Genomic DNA, 13608 nt, shown 5'->3' with positions numbered 1-13608 from the left:
ACTTTCATAATGTAGGCTAAAGATTAGAAAGCTAAAAAAAATACTCCCATGGTGGAAATAAACAAAGAAACAAAAGAGACAATTAAATACTAAACATATATGAAAAATGAGCAAGGATTAAAAGTGGTTAAGAGCACCCCCTAATTTATGGTCTAGGACACACTTTCTGCATGCCCTGGATCCTCGTCATCTTCCCTTGAGGATCTCCAGGTTCATTTGAGTCAGCAAGGCTCAGCCCAGAGGCAGTGGCTAGTCAATAAGCACCCTGATTGCCTAAGGTCCTTCAGTAAGGTCGCTGATAACAAAGGCCATCTTGGAGGCCCTAATGGCAACCTGTATGGTGGGACCTCAGAATACCTGGTGACAATCTCCATGGTGGGACTCAGGACACAAGGTGACAACCTCTGGCCAATACCACCTCATATTCTACCAGCTTTTATTGCTGTTCAGGGTCCCCAAAGCCTCTTAACCTTTCTGTCCAAGGACTTCTACCATATTCCTTTACAGTCATCTGCAGAGGGTATGAGCCACAGCCTGATGTTAAGCAGCATGAGATACATGGAGCTTCCTCTGGAGAATGGAGACTGTCTTCACAGAAGCCCTGGGTTAAAACAATCTCTTATGCCCCAGATTAGCAGACATTTTATTAAATAAGTGCTATCAACCTCAAGAAAAGCAAGATAATAATCCCATAGCTAGTCTTTCAATATTTAAGTTTAAATGTAGAGTCATACCTCTTCAATCCATTTTTCTCTGCCTGCTATAATTCTTTTTTCTCTCCACAACTAAGGATACAATTTTTCTGAGAATTAATATATTTCAAAGCCATACAGTATTGTAGCTAAAGGCATGGGTATGCAGATCAGAATTATCATCTAATACTGACCCATCCTGTTCTATATTTAAGAGCAATGTGATTTTCAGCAAGCTGAGTAACATGATCTTGTTGTATATTATTTTTTCTAGTCTATAAAATAGGTGCAATAGTTTTTAGTCTATAAAATAGGTGTAAGTAGAATAAAGATTAATATGCATGCAAAATATCTAACAAATAGAGTAGTAGAAATTATTATTATTAAACTTATTCTAGCCTTGTACAATATATTTATGTCAGATTAGCCTAGCATACATGAGTCTGGACTGACTCTATATAAAAACAGCCCTTTATACAGTAGGCTAAAGGCAAAAAGTATATATTTGTTCAAGCTCAACAAAAGGAATCTGACATGAAACCCTACAGTGTTAGTACCAGCTATCAGAATTTGACCTGGAGTCCAGGTAGGGTTTGCTCATGGGTAATATGCACAGAGGAGGCATATCACCAGAGGCTGACACTGTATAGAATGGTTTGGGTTACACAGGTATCATCATTACTTAGCTGGGTCAGTGGAAAAGATAGGGAGTTGGCAAACTGGTGCATGCCTTACACACTAGTATTTTGTTTTGTTTTGGCTTGGTTTGATTTTCTGAGATAGGCTCTCACTATGTAGCCCAGGTTGACTTTGAACTTAAAGCAATCGTCTTGCCTTCAGCTTCCCGAGTGCTGGGATTACAGATGCCTGGCACCATGCTTGGTTCTATGCATTTCTCAACATTCTGTCTTAGCCAACAGAAAGAATCATGGGGAACATGGCCTAAAGAAATGAATCTGGATCCCCGAGAATGTACTGAAGGATACTATCACCTTCCACTTTGTCTGAGCAGGCCAAGTTCCATCACACTCCTAATAGAGTATGTCACCTGATCACCTATAAGAAACATAATATTTTATCTCAGCTTGAGTAGCTGGAATAGCTTCTTGAAATGTAAACTCAGTAACTATCTACTGAATGAGGAGACTGGCTTTTATGATACCTGTCAGAGTAAAGGAAATGTTAAAGATCAAAGATGTCTGCATGTAACTACTTTGCCTTTAATAGTGATTTCACAAGATACTAGTATATCTATGTGCACAATTCTGCATGAAAATGTATGGAGGTGATGGTATCAGGAGTTTTGTAACAGTGCAGTAGCTCTTCACATTATAAAAATCTATATCTGTAGCTAGAAACCCCTAAAATTCTGCTACTGGTATTTGTAAGACATAGGATGTGAGGTCACACTTTCTGCAATTCAGAATTTGTCAAATTAACAAGGAAGGGAAGTGACACACCATGACCTTGCTTCAGTAAATAACTTCATACCCAGGCTCTTGAGACTATTGCTTATTTTGTTCCAAATAGATCTTCGAGCTATGTAACCTACATATAAAGAGTCTGTGAATATTTAATTTTAACTATTATGAAAATCATGGCTATGTACATGATGTTTCTAGATAGATCATATCATTGCTAATCTTTAAAAAAATGTTCCAGCAATTTAATGTTATGAAAAGACACAAAGCTTATGTGCATCAGAAAGTAACTTCGCCTAGTTTATAATCAATTGTTAATTATAAGAATAAAATTGCAATTAAAAATACACACACCATGCAATAGTTTTCCAGGTTAAAAATGTTACCTAAAGATTGTGTGGGAATTTCTTTCAATAAAAATAAACCTTAAAAATAAGGCTGACTGCAAAGTGTTAGCAAAACCTCCATGGGCGCTTCAGTAATGCTGCTGCTTCTTTCTTAACATCTATTAACCGAAAACGAACTGCCTAAAATCCAGATGGTTACAACATGCAAAGTTGACCTTAACAGGTACAAAACTGGTCCAGGAGGATTTGCAAAATTGCCCTCCTCCTGCTAGTGGGGACGGCTGTTCACCTGTGGTGACAGTTAAATGAAAAGGTATGGCATATGAATTTCATGCACAAGCACTTGTAATGTCTCCAGGAAACCCTACAGATGCAGCTGCTCCCCTCTGAAATCTACAGTGTTCACTGCAGGAGAAATGAAGGTCACTGACTAACATTAAAAGTGACATAGTTCACATTTCAAAGTATCAATGTAGATAAAATATTTCTTCTTTGTTTTCATAAGTAACTGACCCAAAATAAGATGGCTTGGTAAACCATATCACATGTCTTAGATTTCAAAATTGGATTTTTCTTTTTATTCTTAACAGCTCCTAAAAATCCTGCAATGTTTTCTGACTGTTTTGCTATTTTATTTAATAAGCTTTTAGAAAATTCCACTCAGAAAGAATGTTTAAAAAGTAGAACACTTTATATAAAAAGAATTTGTTTGCTGTTTATTACACCTCATGAAATGGATTTACTTCTGGATCAGCAAATGTTTAAACCTTATTAATGCAAAGACTTGAGCTGAACACTATTGGGAAGATCTGTACTTGGAGCATGAGGCAAATTTGGGCTTTGCCTTTCAAGCAGTTTACAAATTTCTCAGAGCACAAAGATCTGGGGATGGCTCTGTTGTTTTCAAGTACTACAGGTTTTTAAAGACAAGATACACACAGTGGAAAGTCTGATTTATTCTTGTCTCTATATATAATTTTATTGCTACATTTTCCCTACCACATGTAAATCCACCATCTAGTCTAACAGCCTTAGAGAAAACCAGTACCAAGAAAAGGAAAAACGGTTTGATGAAAAATTATGCAAATCATGTACACTGTGGTTTGTAGGATGGTTGAATACCTTTGTCATATGACCAGATATAATTTTTAAATATCTTAGCCTCAACTTTTCCACCTGTAAGATGACAGTCCAAATCATTTAAAATAAATGTAGCTGAAATATTCTGGGTCATTAGGCAATATGTTTGAATCTCAGAGCACTAGAGTCAAATCTCTTCTTACCAAGGAAGGCTTTATTCAAAAGATGGGCTATGGAAAGCTTTATAGCACCACCCCATCAAGACTGGATTAGATTGGAGTATGCTATATCTTTTCAGGAAAGAATCACTCATAGCAGAAGTAGACAGAATTTACTATATGGCATGTGGGGCACAGTATGAAGTAGCCTGCTTCAAATAGAAGACATTTCTTTGAAGTTTTCTCTTTTATCTTTAAAAATTTATAAGATTTTCCATTTTACTCTATAAAATGCCTCTGTTTATTGTGATACAAATACTATAGTCTTGACCAGTTCGATCATTCCATTTGGTTTTCTCCTTAATGGTATGTAAAATTTGATATAACAAGACCCTCCCCACATTTACACAAAAGTATTTTGTTGCCCATGGAGTGGTTCATGATAAGATGTATACTACTGGGGTCTAATCAGAGAAATACATAGAGCTATATATATCATACTGTAGTACTGGAACACACAAAAAATCTTCCAAAAATTTTTTATTACAGAAACAAAGCTACCTACTGGAAAAGGCCATGCTTTGGATTGCAGCTAGTTTACATGTGCAGATTTAGGCTGTTTAGGCTGCTGAGTATCTGGTGACTGGATAAAATGGTCAGGTCCCATGTGACTTCAAAGTGTTAAGAAAGAGTTCAGTTGACAGAAGGAAAGCTTAAGATTTCTCCACAACATCTCAAAAATTAGATTAATAAAGAACTTAATCTTGAATTACAAAAAATGCCAACAACTATACAAAATTAGAGATGAATTAATAAAAAGAAGTTTAAGACATAACAAAAGAATATAACTAACAACCCAAGTCTTATCTCCCTTTTTTAAGAAATGAAAGGATGCATACCAGAGTACTGTCAAATGATAGTTCAATCACTCTTACCCAGGAACACCAGGAACAATTACAAATGGACTGTGAGATAAATCTTTGGTAATCTCTAGGCCCAAGTAAATCTTTTAAGTCTGCAACCCATGCAGTGTTGCTTATTCATTCAATAAGCTGAATGAATTTTATTTAAAGATAATTTTAAGGCAAAAAATTATAAAACTACTTATGTCTAACCACAATGACATCAAAAACATGACTTTATAGGAAGAAATGAGGGACGATACAAGGTAGTATCACTTCTTAGATTTAATGCTCTGCTGGGAACTGGATTTTGAAACTTGTTTCTAGAAGGTTAAATTTTAACTGTGCAAACATGATTATTTTTTAGTTTGCCTCCATTTTCGTAAGTGGAAGAAGGATAAATAAAGAATGAAAAAAAATACAGACTAGTTGGCCAGTCTTATGGGAGACACAGGGAAGGAGCAAGGATGAGTTTTTTTCTTTTTGGCTAAATAAACTGCGGTAATGACTTTTCTATTTTACACATTTACTAAATTTACATTTAAAAGTTTTTAAAGAATAAAACTGTAAGTGAGAATCAGGAAGCAGAAATAACCATTATTCCTTAGCAAACACTGATACAGAGGAGATTGTAAGATACACACACCAGCTAGGAAAGCATAGGTGTCTCTTCTTAGCTTTGTCCTTGTTTATTTCCTGTGATTTAACAATGAGTTTCCTATGTCACGCTAAGGTGTTCAAAACTGTTCTGAATCTTTTGACATCATGTCTACTGAGAATATCAAACCATTCTACCTCTGCTTCTGCCTTAAATTTGTGCTTTCTGTTCAACCTACTGCACTTTTATTGCTAAACTTTTCACTACCAAGTGGTAGTCTTGAACAGGTATAGATCAGCTCCAGCCTTAGATAAGCAGAAGAAACTATAAGCTTCATTTCAGAAGGAAGCCTGCAGGAGGAACCTTAGGAGGTTCTGATTCTTTAATGGCTCACTTTTTTTTTTAAGAGAAAAGACAATATTTTATCTGCAATGCACATGTGAAGGACACAAATTACATACCTGAATTAAATTTTAAGCCTAAACACCACCAATGAATAACATACTTATATTTATCCTACTGCATATAACATGTGATGTGATAGGTAGCGTCATTGAAAACCTTGTTCTTTATTTCTGCATCTGTCAGTATACAGCATACCAAATACATGTCTTCTCAACTGGTATGATCAACTTACAAGCCATGAATAAGTAAGATCCTTTTCCTCTGCAGTCTGTTAGAACCAGATTACTCACTTAACTTCTTGGATTTGATACATAAACAAAAGGCCAGGGAGATTATGTTGTTCTCTTAAATTTAAAAAGTTAGCTAAGTGGCACAGGGGATCATTGAATTGTTGCCAGAGATACGTAAATGAATAAAAGACACACACTAAACTGTATGTCTATAAAGCACAAATACAAAATTCTTAGTTTGTATTATTATTATAAGTGGCACAAAGAACAGAGATGTATAGATAACATTATCTTTGGATTTTATCTATTATATTTTATCTATTATATGGCTAAGTCTGTCTGACTTGATGAATGATAAGTGATTAACACATATTAACAATGAAAAGCAATAGAATACAGAAAACAAAAACTTATTTTCAAATATATAATTAAGACTTTTGAAAATCCTTTTACCCCCAACAAGATGTAAAATTTTATAATAACTAAACATACTTAAACAAAAATTCAAAAGTCCATAAATCTATATAAATAAAGGATACAGTGGTACTATAATTATTGAGGGAAAAATAATTGGTGAGACCAGATCTGTTTCATGTTCCTGCCCTAAAGTTTTTGAACAGAGAAATTTTTACATTATGTTATCACAACATAAAATACAAATAAGCTAATGAGAAAAATTTAAGCTTATAACTGATACAGGGGAAATATAACTCTCTCGAGTATACTGCATTCTTGTTCTTTGAATATCCTATTTTTTTTTTTTTTTTTTTTGGTACCAGGGATTGAACTCACAACCTTGTGCTTGTGAGACAGGCACTTACTTATGCCACTGAGCTAAATCCCCAGCTGTTCTTTGAATATCAAACAATGAATTTCAAGGGACAACAGAGGTTAAGAGTAGGAATGATTTAGTGAGAGATATCACCTGAGAGACAGGAAGGGGTCCCAAAAGTGGGCTGTCATCAAGATCCTTTGTCATGGGTAAGTTATATACCAGTCACAATGTGAGTACAATGTGGATCAAACTACAATCAACCAACAGGATGATAAGTATAGTTGTTTAGCTAATATTGTTCAGGTAAGGAAAAGAGTCACATAGTATGTGAAAAAAACAGGTATTTTGGGGAAGGAGTGGGTACAGATGCTGTAGTCACCTTTTGGGGTGACTGATAACTAACTGTGAACTTACTGGACCAAGTGATGCTAATTATAGTATAATTCCAAGTTACTGTTTATTTTTCAGGGAGGCACATAAGCCCGGCCATTAAATCTCTATCTTGAGTCTTGGTCTTCAGATTTGCCTCCAGTCACAATTTTGATGTATTTACTTTTGTGCTGACTTCTTTGAGAGCCCAGTTCCTCTCTGACTGTATATTAATTTCTATCTAACTGAGCCACCTATACTACTAATAATAATTTAAAAACTAAGTGCTGTTATGAAAATTAGTTCCTGTATGAAATGTACAAAAACTAAAACTATAAACACAGATCTAGGAAAGAAGCAGAAAAGAGCACTGTCAAACTTGGACAGCCACAATGTAAAAAGAAGAGAGAAACAGAGAGAGAGAGAGAGAGAGAGAGAGAGAGACAGAGAGAGAGAGACAGAGAGAGAGAGACAGAGACAGAGAGAGACAGAGAGAGAGAGACAGAGAGACAGAGAGAGAGACAGAGAGACAGAGAGAGAGAGAGAGACTGGGAGATGGGAGGGGAGAACTGACATTATAGATTAAGAAATTAAGAACCTTAAAAAAGTTCATTACCACTGATCTATTCTCATTCCTGTAACTGTGTGCTTAGAGTCAAAGCATGAAGTCAATGATTTCTATAAAAGTATATGGGTTTTCATTTTACTTGTTATTTTTTAAACAAGAAATAATCTAAATAATTAACCACCAGCAAGTAGATTTTTCCTATATAATAAAACTTAGGTAGCTAGTTTTAAAATTGCCTTCATGGAATACATCATAGTAGATAAAAGTTATTATGGTGTCATATTAAATGTAATGGATCACATACAAACTATATATGTGTTATAATTACAAACTGTACACATATAAATACATGCAAATATTTAGGTAAATATTCTCATTTTCAAAAACTGGAAGAATATTAAACCAAAATCTTCTGAGAGTTAGGATTAAATAATTTCTAGCATTTTTTTTATACTTTATTGTGAGTGACTTTTATATTAAAGAATAAAGCATTGTTATGAAGGGTCAGCCCCATGATTCCAAAAATACAACATATGGTATTAGAATAACCCCTTACAAGTTTTCTTAACATCTTTATGCATAATTTCTTTATTCAAAGGAAGAAGACAGAGCCTGTTTCTCATCCCTACCTATAGGGCTTTCCTCTGTTTCCTTATATAAGAAGGAGCTTTATTCATTCAAGTGTCTGGGTATATACACACAAACTTTAACTGGATATAGTGCAATTTCTATTTATAAAATCAGCCAAATAAAAAATACAAAAATCTTTACTGCAATAATTTATTTTCCCAGTAATTATTACCTGTGTACCTGGGAGGCCACTCATTTCTTTCAAAAGATGCTGCTGGTTATTAATGTAACAGTGGCAGCTTGGCAGCGGGAATTACGGAGGGCAATATTCATAGATAAAGTGATCGTTCCTACATATTTTAATGCCACGTTTATCATGTAAATGGAAGGTTTTAAAACACAGGTTGCACTCTGACTTAAGGAAAAATGTTTTAAATTTTTCTTTTGAAAAATTGGAAAGTGGTTTTAATTACCTATTACTATCAGAGCATGTGAGCTCTCATTTTTAGCACCTTCTAGTTCCTTTCCTGAAATATCAGAGGCATCATTTTATATGCTCTTGCATTTTGAAAGCATTGGTCCCATGTAGCCATTCACCTTGACAAAGGGAAATTGAAATGCTGTATTAGGCAATATACGCTACTTTCTGGAATAGTAGTGACTAAACATGCAGTAAAGAGAAAAAGATGTCTCATTTTTTTCCTTCTTAAAAACTTATTTGTTTGACAGATGTTATTAAGGCTTTTAGGCTTCTTTCAGTCAACATTTTAATATAAAGTCAGTAAAGAACAGAAATATCATGTTAGGAGTATTGATATTCATTAATCAAGAAATCACAGAGTATAAGCTAACTTTTAAATGCCATTTAGTCAAGATTAAAAAGTGTATGTGTATATACCTGTTTCTGCTAAAAATATGAATAAAATTCTCTACCTTTATTTGGTAATTAATTTTGGCATTTTACTAAAAAAATTCTCCATGTCATCACAGTTAATTCCTGACTATTGCAATATGGAATTATTTGCCAACCTCAGAGAATATGTATTTAAGTTAATTCTTTTATTCTGTCCATCTTTATAGAATAAAAAATTCTACTATCAACTGTTTACTCTGAAAATTGAGGTTACTTAGATTCTTCAACTTTGATATTAGTAATTATAATTCAAGTCTAGTCATTTTTTCTAATATACCATTTCCACATTTTATTTCCGTACTTGTATTCACTGGAATTAGAAATAATTGAATCCAAAACTAGCTGTGATTTACTTTGGGTGTATCAATACATATGATATCTCTATTAATGGAGACAAATTGAAGTTTATGAAAAAAATTGAAGAGTTAAATATGCAGGCTGTATATCCCAGGAATAAATGGTGTTAATAAATTTTTATTTCATTCCTAATCTTAATATCATATTTTAAACATATTTTAGCAATTACTGATGTGATTAAGTTTCCATTTTGTGCTCTAAAACATAATTTTACATTTTTTATTTTTATTTTTAATTAATTAATTAATTAATTTGACTCAGGGTCCTGCTATGTAATTCAGTCTGGCCTTGAGCTCACTTTGTAGCCCAGACTGGTCTTATACCTGCAGTGATTCTCCTGCCTCAGCCTCCCACGTGCTGGGATCATAGGAGTACACCACCATACCTGGCTTGAGTTCACATTTTAAAATTAACTAATGTTAGAATAGTTTGAGGTATGTCGTCTCACTTATCTTGGGTCCCCCTTTGACTGCTGACTGGACTAAGCAACTATTTTTTCATTAGTTACGTCACATTCAAACATACCTAGAATGGCTAGATAGCATTGAAACAAGTCAGGAAGAAATCACAAGCAAGGGCCACAAAGTGGAGGGTGCTGGGAAGACAGGATGCTAAGGGAGCCTTACCTGATGTCTGTGCATGTTATGCAAGTGATGTTTCGGCTGTTGGTTGTTATTAGGTTCAAAGCCACAGATGTGTCCTGGTCTGAGGTTGGGTGTGCTCCACACTTAAAGAAAAATTCCTGAAAGAATGAGAAACATAATCAGATGCATGGATCCCAGCAGGCCACTTTTCCTTATGTAGATACATTGATTGTAAATTATCTGTGTACAAGAGAAAAAAAATCTGTCATTAGTTGTGAATTAGGAATAAATCATCCTCATATCTTTACTTAGAAAAAAAGCACTTGTCTGGTGCCAAGCTAGTTAACAATCCTCTCTTAAAAAGAAGGTGTTAACTGAGCTTGTTCAGTTCAATGAGTTGGGAGCATGGAAACACCCCTTGTGAGTAAGTGACTCTGGAAGAGAGGAAATAAACACAGGAGAGAGCCCAAAGCAACATCTCAGACATGAAGAAAGGATGACCCTGAGGCCTGAAATGATTTGCCCACAGTCATACAATAAGAAATGAAGCCAAGAAGTACCCCATGAGTCCGGAAGAGCAATCCAAGGCTTTCTATACATTTAGTTCTTTAGCAGTAACAATCTAGTACCCAGAAAGGATCTGGAGAGCATTGTGTAAGCATACACACAAGAACATATGGACTGTGAGAGTTTTTTTTTTTCTTTACAATACAGGAAAATAAGCAAGTGTGACTTTTTCTGGACAGAGATTATTTTTCTCGTCCAAGGTCATTAGCTTTTCCTTAAAAAGATGAATTCAGAACAAAAGGTAGTCAATATCTCCCTCAAGAGAGGAGCGGAAACACAAGAGGCTCATGGAGAACTGTTTACGTGCAACAAAAATGTCTTTTATAAGAAGCTAGTTAGTAGTCCAGTCATTTCCTTTTCTGTACAATCAGTTGACTAAGATTTTCCAAGCTTCTTCCAACTTCACTGTTCTATACTCAAATTAAACCCAACCAGGGCTGGCAATGTAGTTCACTAGTGTACTTGTCTAGCATATCTGCCAAAAATACCATGAAACAACAACAACAACAAAAAAAAACCTTAGAAGTTGAAAGACATTTTAGAGGCTTTATTTGATCTTGGGCATCTTAGAGAGCTTGCTGAGAGAAGGGTGCCATTTTACAGAAAGTTACAGGATCTTTTGGGACTGTGAATTCAACTTTACTTTGTTTTCTTCTCTTGATCATTTAGGTTAAGAAAATCAAGAAAGTCAAAGTCAGGAAAATCTTCAGTTAAAGTCTCAGGAGATGGGTTGGCAAGCTTACACCACTGTAAGATTCTGGCAGCGGGGACATGGCAAAGCCCTAGCCACTGGCCCGGGAAAGTCTCGAGCTGAGCTGAAGGGTTGCTAGGAGGCCTCAAGGCCTGACTGCCCAAAGTGGCATTATGGCTAGTTCCATCAGTGTCAGGGATTGGAAGGCAACAATGCTGCTGGGTCAGCTGGGAAGCATAGTAGGAGAATGTGTTAGTGCATTAGTAAGGCCCATGCAGAATCGCTGGCTATGGGGAAATAAAAGCGTCTCAAAGACCCAGCCCACCTCCTTAAAATAGCAGTGTACAGATAAATCAGCTAGAACAAAGAAAAAAATATACACCTGTTAATTTAACTAAAGTCTTCTGTATAAGTAGGACCTTTAGTTTCCAATGGTTGGTTTATTCCCATTGGATCCATCTAGTCACTTTTGGAGAGACTCCATTAGTCACAGAGATAACATTCTATGACAATAACTGGATTCACTTTCAAAAAATAGCCTAAATTATTCTTAAAAACATGAAAAAACAAGATCTTAAAATCTATTTGGCTTTCTATTGTAACACTGTTAAATCCAAGATCTAAAATCTAAAATTTATTCCTCGGATTATCAAATCCCATGCTCATGCATTTACCATTTCCTCATATGAGGCTCTGCTCCAGAGTTTTTATTTGCCATCAGTTGCCCAATCTTTAATTTCAGATGACAGAATCGTAGTCCTCTGGTCAAGGCATAGTCACACACATCAAAGCAGAGAAAGCTGGATGCACTGTCCCTCACTCTTTGGAGTGGTCATTCTCCTCCCTCCTCTTCATCACAACACATAAGTAGTGTCCCCCACTACAAAGAGGAGACGCGGAATAGAATGGAAACGAACACAAGAACCAACAAAGCCTAAAAGTTAGCTGAGTACCAAGAACCCAACTGTGTAAAAACTTACAGAATCAGAGGCTAATCAATAATACCAAATAACTCAATTCCTGATCTCTGAGGTAAAAAAAAATAATAATAATAATACCAAATATCAAATTTCAAATTACTGTAAAATAGCCAACCATAGCTAGAAGCCCTGCTTGTCCCAGTACAGGATAGTCTGGTCAACTCCTCAAAAATATGGGTCTGAAACTTCTAGAAGGTTTTATTGAGCATTATGAAGTAAAATAATTTCATATATAATGTTTAATGATTGTTTTCATGTAGTGTTGTATTTGACTTTACAAACAGTTAAATGTCACTTCAGATTCCAAATCATTTATATTTAATATCCATAAAGTAAAAACACCTTTTTCTAAATAACAGAACCACTCAATTTTCACTAAAAAGTTTGCAATGGATTATTATCTGTGCTTAACATGTAACTGTGTAGCCTTCATTCATTCATTCATTCATTCATTTTCATTTGCAGTGCTGAGGATGAAATCCAAGGCCTTTTGCATGGCAGGCAAATGCTCTATCTCTGAGAAACATTTTTAATGCTAATATTAAAGTTTTAAGGATGTCTAAGTTAAAAAAACATGCCAAATAAAACATAACAGCAACACTCTGCGTAGTCTGCAGGGGAAGCCTTTAAGATCATCAGGCTACAGTTTGACTTGTTCATCTTGCAGTCGCAGCTCTCACTCCCAAGCAGTCTACAAACACTGTAAGTCATCATATCAGTTTTGATATAGCCATGCAGTTTGTTAGATTGTAGACCACTTGGAGACACTGCTAATTTAGCAATGTCAGTTTTAAAATTAGGTTACAACTAGTTTAACAAATCAAATCAAAAAATTAATGAGTTTGTTATCATGTCCTCTACTGTTTGCTTTTTCTTAATAAGGTGTGAACAAACCCTCTAGTTGATGTGCTGAATTTACTTGAAGAAAGAAAATCAATCTATTTCTACAAAAAAGCAAAACCATGTCAGACCTTTCCGAGAAAGGCTGTCAGGTACTGCCTGTCTGCAGTGCATGCACTGCCAAGGCCACCAAAGGACTATCTAACACCTCTTTCATCACCTTCCTCTGTGGTGAAGAGTAAATATGTACAGGAAATGTTTGCACACAGGCATACGTGCACACACCTACACAACTGAAGACATGGGCTCCAAGTAAAGCCATTCTAAACCTAGACGGAGAAAATGTCTTAGACATATATAGCCTTCTGAGGACTCTATCCCTCCTTACTATCTCAGGCCTAAGAGCATGGGCATCTTCACATCAATATAGTTAATGTTAAATTTCCAATGAATTTTTAAAGTTTATCCTTATTACCAAAGTTAAAAGTATAAGCCAGATCCAGTTTCTCAGACAATGTTTAGTGAGTAATGAAAATAAAATTCTGTATTTCAAAAAGCTCT

At 35.2% G+C, this 13608-nt stretch overlaps 1 protein-coding gene across 4 annotated transcripts in view; it reads right to left on the bottom strand.

Moving 5' to 3' along the window:
- Positions 1-13608, bottom strand: part of Prkn (parkin RBR E3 ubiquitin protein ligase) — a 1262552-nt gene that overhangs the window by 582514 nt on the left and 666430 nt on the right. For all 4 annotated transcript variants that reach the window (XM_063233336.1, XM_063233335.1, XM_063233337.1 and 1 more), the window contains one exon: positions 10012-10127. In XM_063233336.1, coding sequence (XP_063089406.1) covers positions 10012-10127 — 116 coding nt within the window. The remainder of the gene's footprint in view (positions 1-10011; positions 10128-13608) is intronic.

The sequence above is a fragment of the Cavia porcellus genome, unplaced genomic scaffold (assembly GCF_034190915.1).
Source record: "Cavia porcellus strain 051 isolate PalLab524CR breed Dunkin Hartley unplaced genomic scaffold, mCavPor4.1 scaffold_22, whole genome shotgun sequence".
Taxonomy (NCBI): domain Eukaryota; kingdom Metazoa; phylum Chordata; class Mammalia; order Rodentia; family Caviidae; genus Cavia; species Cavia porcellus.
Note: the sequence above shows the minus strand (reverse complement) of the source record. Positions and strands in the feature narration are given on the sequence as shown.